Here is an 8129-nt window from a genome sequence, read left to right on the forward strand (position 1 = left end):
TGCTAACACGTTTCAGAGAGAGTGAGAGAAGAACATTTATTCAAAAACAAACATTTTGAATTTATTCAGATTAGAACAGATTAATTAGAAATGAGATAATACCCATGATAAAGTCCACGTAAATCTGTCCCCGTGTCCATTCAGTCCTCGGTCCATCTAACAGTCCTCAGGTCCATTCAGTTCATATTTGACTCACAGCGGAGACCAAACCGTCCTCACAGCAAACGTCTCTTCAGCTTTGATCACGTCCAGATTCACGTCGACTTTCCTGCTTTAACTTTTCTGTTTTTGCCTCCGGTGTAACGGAAACTCTTCAGCGGGTTCTTCCCCTGGAAAGAGAATGACTCGTTTTCAGTTCAGACCTAAATGTAGTTTATTCAAACCTGAGACTTTCTAACATTAATCAAAAAACACGTCCTGGAAGCAGAAAAACGTCTGGTTACGTTTTAAAGGCGAGAGTGTTGGATGTTTGGTCGTAGGTGATAGAAGGAGACACAACCAACAATAAAATGACTAAACACAATCCACTCAGGTTTAAAGGCTGCAGCCAAACAACAACAACAAAGAACTAGAAGAACTGGAGAACCAAGAATAATGAAACAACTAGAAGAGGAACAAGAAGATGAAGAACTAGAAGAGAAAAGACCTAGAAACCTGTGACTAAACATGAAGAAGTTTCCTGAGTAAAACAAATCGACTCAGTGTTTGTTGTTTGGCTGCAGCTTTTAAACCTAACGTTTAAAAGAAGAGAAAAGTTTCCTGGAGACTAATCTTCCAGAGAGAGTTTAGGGAGGAACATTTCTGGAGCAGAGAACTCGAGGTACAAGCTCCTCTCTTCACTTTAACTCTGACTGGAAGAAACATTTACTGGACTGAATCCAGTCGACTCCAGGAGAAGAGACTGGGACTCTACAGGAGTCAGGTTGGATTTAGGTTTAGTAGAAAGACAAGACTATAATCGACCTAATTAACAAATTTGCAAGCCCATTAGAGGCCTAAGGCGTTGCCGTGGTTACCTTGAAGCTGCTCCTAGCGACTCCGTCCGGCTTCGGTTTTTCCTTCCTCTTCCTCCTCCTGCTGGACAGTGGATGCAGGACGTTCTTCAGAGTCTCAGGAACTACAGAGAAAAACAACACAACCAGAAACCGTGAACGTTAACAAAGAGCTGATAGGACGAAAAATATATGAGAACCCAGAGGAACCCAAGGGAAGGAAGGAAGGAAGGAGGGAGGGAGGGAGGAAGGAAGGAAGGAAGGAAAGAGAAGGAATGAAGGAAGGAGGGAGGGAGGAAGAATGGAAGGATGGAGGAAGGAAGGAGGGAGGCAGGGAGGGAGAATGGAAGGATGGAAAGAGGAAGGAAGGAAGGAAGGAAGGAGGGAGGGAGGGAGGGAGGATGGAAGGATGGAAAGATGAAGGAAGGAAGGAGAAGGAGAGGAGGAGAGGGAAGAGGAAGGGAGGATGGAAGGATGGAAAGATGAAGGAAGGAAGGAAGGAGGGAGGGAGGAAGAATGGAAGGATGGAAAGATGAAGGAAGGAAGGAGGGAGGGAGGAAGGAAGGAAGGTAGAGAAGGAAGGACGAGGACAAGGCTTCATGTCATTAATGATGTGACCTCCTGTGTGTGTGTGTCTGCGTGTGTGTCTGTGTGTGTGTGTGTGTGTGTGTGTGTGTGTCTGTGTGTGTGTGTGTCTGTGTGAGTGTGTCTCTGTGTGTGTGTGTGTGTGTGTGTGTGTGTGTGTGTGTGTGTGTTTTGTTTGGGTGTGTGTGTGTGTGTGTGTGTGTGTGTGTGTGTCTGTGTGTGTGTGTGTGTGTGTGTGTGTGTGTGTCTGTGTGTGTGTCTGTGTGTGTGTGTGTGTGTGTGTGTGTGTCTGTGTGTCTGTGTGTGTGTGTGTGTGTGTGTGTGTGTTGTGTGTCTGTGTGTGTGTGTGTGTGTGTGTGTGGTACCCAGGTAGTCCGGTATGTTCTTCAGGTGCGGTTTGATGACCGCAGGGTGAAGGTCTTTGTCGTGTCGGAGCAGCTGCAGATCTCTGGGGTTGTCCTCGAAATACGTCTGCGAGATAAAAACATCCGATCAGAGCAAGTCTGAAAACCGCCACCTCCATTCACTCACTCATTCATTCATCCATTCATTCATTCATTCATTCATTCACTCATTCATTCATTCATCCATTCAGTCATTCATCCATTCATTCACTCAAACATTCATTCACTCACTCATTCATCCATTCACTCATTCATCCATTCATTCATTCATCCATTCATTCACTCAAACATTCATTCACTCAAACATCCATCCATTCACTCATTCATCCATCCATCCATCCATTCATTCACTCATCCATTCACTCATCCATTGAGAGACAGTCTCACCTTGAGCTTCTCCGAGTTGAGCAGCTCCTGTTTGATCTCCTTGAGTCTGGCCTCTCTGACGGCCTGTTTGGTCACTGAACGCATCGCATCCTAAACACAGGTTTAATTTTATCAGAATAATTAAATGAGCTGAAGTTTCTCAGCTCTACGATGAAGAAGGAAGAGGAGGAAACTCACCCTGCACCTGTACCTGAAGCCTTCGATCTCATCCATCTTAAACGCGTACGGCTTCAGGACCGAGTCAGAGTTATCTAAACACAAGACAGGACCATTAATGTTCAGACAAACCTTCACAGTTAAACCTGGAACACATCGTAAAGACGCTGTTCTTTTATCCATTTATAGTTGTTTTTTTGGTATTTTGTTCCATTTACACTCAAAAGTCAGACTTTCTAAGTTCAGAGTTGGAATTTCCAACTGGAATATTTCGTTTATTAGCTCTTCTGACTAGTTTTTGTTGCATTAACTGGGTCATACACACAGTATTTTTCCACTTACGTACATTGAAATGCTGCTATAGTTTAATTTAACTGATTAAATGTTCAATGTGTCCAAGATATGAGACTAAAAGCGACTAAAAGTTTTAAATATGAGATTTTATTTCCTGAACCCCTTCAACCAGACACATTTTAGTTTTTACAGACGTTTCAGAGCTTTAATGTTTTCTGACACATAAAACATAAAGCTAAACGTCACCTCCGCTCAGAGCCTCCTCCACCTCCGACAGCAGCTCCTGCTCCGTGAGGGAGACGAAGGACAGAGCGGTGCCGGGGTTATCGGCTCTCGCTGTCCTGGAAAAGCCAAACAAACCATTTATTAGAAGCGATTCATAATTAGCTCAAATGACCAAAGACGGAGCGAGTGGACTCACCTGCCGACCCGATGAATGTACGACTCTACAGTTGCGGGGAAATCAAAATTGATGACGTTAGCGACGTTCTGGAAGTCGACTCCTCTGGAGACGCCGTACTCTTTGTCTTTAGTCCTGAAGAGGGAGCAACAACAGCGTTAAAGTGTTGAAGTTTATATTAAACATAATTAACCTTTTCAAGAATATTTGTGCTTTTGTTACCTTAAAATAAACCTTAACCTATTGCAATCTGCTGCCTCGCCACCAGGTGTCACTAATTCCAACACATGGGTCCTTTAATTTTTCATATAATTCACAATTTTTCTCAATTTAGGGTAAAAATCTAGAAAGTTGACTGTGACTTTTTAGACTTTTTGTCACTTTTAGGGCCTTGACATAGCGACAAAACGTTTGTGGTGCTGGTCTTTAAAGGACGTCCTGCACTGTTGGAACAAGTTGGACCTTTTACTTGTGTCTGTTCAGTTCATCATGGTGAATCAGAACTAGCCTTCCTAGCCTCCCAGCTAATAGTAGCTCCTCATAGTTACTAGCCTCCCAGCTAGTAGTAGCTCTTCCTAGCTTCCTAGCCTCCAGCTAATAGCAGCTTCTCCTAGTTTCTGAGCCTCTCAGCTAATAATTGCACTTTCTACCTTCCTAGCCTCCCAGCTAATAGTAGCTTTTCATAGCTTCCGAGTCTCCCAGCTAATAGTTGCTCTTCCTAGCTTCCCAGCCTCTCAGCTAATAGCAGATCTCGCTGGCTTTCTAGCCAGCCAGCTCAGCTAGTAGTTACTCTTCCTAGCTTCCTGGCCTCCCAGCTAGTAGTAGCTCTTCCTAGTTTCCTAGCCTCCAGCTAATAATTGCACTTTCTATCTCCCCAGCCTCTCAGCTAATAGCAGCTATTGCTAGTTTTCTAGCCTTCTAGCTAATAGTAGCTAGCTAGCTTCCTCGATATTTTTCCTTCAGAGTCTAAAGCCCTGATGTCTGAACCTGCTGCTAACGTCCAGCCCCAGTAAACGTCTCACTCACTGTCCTCCTTTCTCTTTGGCCGTCTTCTTCTTCTTGTCTTTTCCTGCGGTCGCCTGTGAAGTGGAGGTGGGATCGGCCAAGCTCTGTTCGTCTGTGGCGATGATGTAGTCGTAGAAGCCCTGGTTGAACTGTGTGATGATGTGACACCTGCAGCAGAGCAACAAGGGATCAACACCTCTCTCAGTCACTAGAAACTAAGACTCAATACAAGAAGATTTAGAGCTGGACGCCCCCTCACCTGGAGTGGACGGGCAGCTCCGAGTTGAGGACGCAGGCGGGAATACTGAACTGTTCCAGGAACAGCTTGAGCCGGTAGCATCGGTCCACCTCGCCCACGAACACCAGCGTCTTCCCCTGGACCAGCCTCAGCTTCAGCAGCGTGTAGACGAGCAGGAACTTGTCCTCCTCCTCACACTTGATGCTGTACTGCTGCAGCTGGCTGCTGTCTGGGAGCTGGGAGCCCTGCAGCTTCAGGATCACCTGAGGAGACGCAGGTCCAGGAGAAAGAAGTGAGCATCCAGAGACACAAGAGTTTAAATAATTCATGTAAAACGTTCTTGTTTCCCTTAATGACTCTACATTAACACGCAGAGACTTACAGGGTTGTGCAGCAGCAGCTCCTTTAAGGCCTGGACGTCCTCGGTGAGAGTCGCAGACATCAGGAACGACTGGTAGATCTTGGGAAGATGGCTGCAACCACAGAACACGGTCATGAAACCGAATGTTGTTAATTATGTCCATTTGTCTTAGACCTTCAGTTCAAAGCTGTAAACCATCTGCACTGGTCTGAGGTTAGACTTTCTAAGTGACTCTCTTACGCATGTTCTAAACATGTCCTTTGCACTTTCTGACAGTCCATCTTTGAGACCTTTTCTAAGAATTTTCAGAAAGGGTTTACACCATCTACTTTATTTTTACTTTACGCTGAACTCTTTGTCTTTAATCCTGAAAAAGGAAACAACAACGCCATCAATACGTTGAAGTTTGGTATATAATATTCATAATTAACTTTTCATGAGTGCAATGAGATGAAATATTAGTTCTTTTGTTAGCTTAAAATAAACCGTAACCTATTCCACTGAGTCCCGTTTGTTGTAATGCTGCTGCCTCGCCACCAGGTGTCACTAGTTAATTCCTACACATAAGTCCTTTAACTTTTCATATAATTCACAGTTTGTCTCATTTCCAAACTAGCCTTCCTAGCTAATAGCTAGCTTCTAATTTTGTTTTCTAACCTAATTTTGAGAAAGGGAATCTACTTTACTTTTACTTTATTCTTATGTCTATGTTCGGATCATATTTGTTTTTCTTATCTCGTGACTACTTGGACCAAACTATTTCCCTGCTGGGATCAACAAAGTGATCCTGATCTTGAGATGTGGAAAAGAAAGGTGTTGGCTTTGTGCTCTCTACCAGCGAGGAGACTGATATTATTGAACTAGAAAGACCCAACACCTCCAAAATCATGAACCACATCAAGTTGGATTGAAGGGGATTCACTGTCCTGTTTTCGTTTTGTTGGACGTTCGCTAAATTGTAAAAACAAAATGAAACCTTGATCAAAATAAATAAATAAACAAATAAAACAGTATGTGATGTGACTGCACTTAGGTTAAATAAGCCCCGAAGCTGCTTTTCCAAACCCGACTCCAGAGCTCTAAACAACCCACGGGTTTTAAAGAGACTGAGTGAAAAGCTAAAAATCTGTCTGTTCTCACCACAACAAGTTTTTCAGGTCGGCCTCGAAGCCGAAAGAAAAGAGCAGGTCGGCCTCGTCCACCACCAGCATCTCCAGAGAAGACTGCAGGACCAGGTTCTGGGCGTTGAGGTGGGCGAGGACACGAGACGGCGTCCCCACGACCACGTCAGGCTTCTCCATTAGGATGGGCCTGTGGAGACCAGAGACAGAGACTCGTTTTAAAATACGTTCAGGCAAAACAATGATTTTCTGTAGCTACACCGTGTGTGACACCGACCTCTGTGCCGATAGATCAGCTTTTCCAGAGATGTCGGCGACTCGGACGTCCCTGGAGGAGTACGTGGTGAGCTGTCGGATCATGGTCTGGACCTGCTGACCCAGCTCTTTGGTGGGAACCAGGATCAGAGCTCGGACGTCCTGCTCACGGACGCTCTGAGGAGACGAAAAAGAAGCTTTACGTGACGGCTCTAATGTTCAATCAGCGTAGAGTCAGAAACATGGTGATTCAACTGGAGGATGTTATTGGTGCTGCTGTTGTCCCACCTGCTTGAAGGAAAGGATGCGCTGTATGAGCGGGATGGCATAGGCTGCCGTCTTTCCAGATCCGGTCCGGGCTCGAGCCAGAAGGTCCTTCCCTTCCAGAGCCAGAGGGATGGCCTTCTCCTGGATCAGCGTGGGCTGGGACCAACCCAGATCTGCAACCGCCTGAGTTCAAGAGCAAAACTGGGTCTCAGAAACGTCTCAGATCACACACACAATGTAATACACACAGAAAACAAACCCTGGTTTAAGCTGAGGAGCAGAGTTTCCTTTCAGACTAGTTTCTAGACTGGATCCAGATCTGGAGGAATCGAGTCCATCAGGGAATCCTGTCTCCATGAGAGCGGGGACATAAGATAGGAGCTAAAGGAACATCCACATGAATGGAAGAAGAACATGGACCAAAGCATCACAGTGGCTCCACCGGCTCGTCTTCCTCCCACAATGCATCCTGGTTCTATGGGTTCTCCAGGTTAGAACCATCAGACCTGAACCACCTACTTCTTCCTCCACTTCTCTGTGGTCCAGTTCTGATGTGCATGGACACCCTGACTAGTCTCCAGAACATGTTTCCTGTTTCTAACATCACGTCTGAGGAGAAAATGTTCCACTAGTGGCCTGATATATCTCCAGTGACAGGAGGACAATCAGTGGTCATAATGTTATGGCTGACTGAGAGACTCATAACATGTCAATACGTGTTCACAATATAAACTGTTTACACTGGAGTGAACAGATGATTTTTACTTATTATTTAGAATAACATAAATAAAAACAAGCTACTTTCAGTAGCAAAACACGAGACATGCTAGCTGCGCTCAGAGCTCCCCCTCCTTCGTTTTTAAACTTTTTATCGGTTTTTATTTTTCAGCCGAAGCTTCAAACTTTCACCAGAAGTTAATTTAAAACCAGCGGACGGCGAGAAAAGGGTCTGTTACCTTTAACAGGCGGTCGTCTAAGCCCATTTCGTGAAACTGTAGCCTCTCCGCAGCCATGTTGAGCCTCACTACACTCACATGTGCGTCGCAGCGTTTACACGTCATCACGTCGCCGCTCAACGTAAATAGAAAAACAAACTGGGAGGCTTCAAAATACGGATAATAAAACAATGAAAAGAGATGGAAGAGAAATTCAAGTCAAAAAATATAAATATATAGATACAATAGGAGGAGATGGAGTAGAAATAAAAATCAAAGAAGGGTTAAAAATACAAAAACAAAACAATATAAGACGGTTAAACAGAAAATGTTTTATTAATAACTTAATAATAAAAATATATTTTTGACTTAAAAAAACAATGTAACAATAAAAAAATAAAATAAAACATAGAAATATATTTTCTTTGAGAATCAAGGAGACTATCGAAGTAATTCTCAAGAATTAGACCTAAAAACGTTAAAAAAAATACATAATAAAAGAAGAAGCAACGAATATATTTATATTCTTAGTCAAAATTAATATAAAAAATGTCAATTAATGGGAAGAAAACTAGCAGGGTTAAATTAAAATAATTAATTAAAATAATATTTTCAGCATGTGATGGAATTTAATATATTTAAACGTTTAATTAGTATTAACAGTATGTTAATAACAGTGGAAATAATGATAGGAATATTTAACTATTATTGTTTCTTTCAATTTATTTT

General features: G+C 43.4%; 1 protein-coding gene across 1 annotated transcript; it reads right to left on the minus strand.

Moving 5' to 3' along the window:
- Positions 1–17: 17 nt before the first annotated feature.
- ddx56 (DEAD (Asp-Glu-Ala-Asp) box helicase 56) lies at positions 18–7579 on the minus strand. Its single transcript, XM_047569284.1, has 14 exons — positions 7422–7579; positions 6487–6648; positions 6221–6375; positions 5963–6133; positions 4844–4934; positions 4483–4724; positions 4245–4391; positions 3240–3353; positions 3065–3159; positions 2546–2619; positions 2369–2458; positions 1943–2048; positions 1017–1117; positions 18–329 (listed from the first exon to the last, which is right to left on the minus strand). The coding sequence occupies exons 1-14, from the start codon at positions 7524–7526 to the stop codon at positions 255–257; spliced, it is 1728 nt and encodes a 575-aa protein (XP_047425240.1). The 5' UTR covers positions 7527–7579; the 3' UTR covers positions 18–254.
- Positions 7580–8129: the final 550 nt, after the last annotated feature.

Source organism: Mugil cephalus, chromosome 19, assembly GCF_022458985.1.
Source record: "Mugil cephalus isolate CIBA_MC_2020 chromosome 19, CIBA_Mcephalus_1.1, whole genome shotgun sequence".
NCBI lineage: Eukaryota > Metazoa > Chordata > Actinopteri > Mugiliformes > Mugilidae > Mugil > Mugil cephalus.

Excerpts from the sequence above, each read along its gene's own strand:
- ddx56 (XM_047569284.1), bottom strand. The coding sequence starts at position 7,526 with ATGACGTGTAAACGCTGCGACGCACATGTGAGTGTAGTGAGGCTCAAC. Across the intron at positions 6,376-6,486 it reads GCATCCTTTCCTTCAAGCAG|AGCGTCCGTGAGCAGGACGT; the intron begins GTGGGACAACAG and ends TCGTCTCCTCAG. Across the intron at positions 2,459-2,545 it reads GCTTCAGGTACAGGTGCAGG|GATGCGATGCGTTCAGTGAC; the intron begins GTGAGTTTCCTC and ends ACCTGTGTTTAG.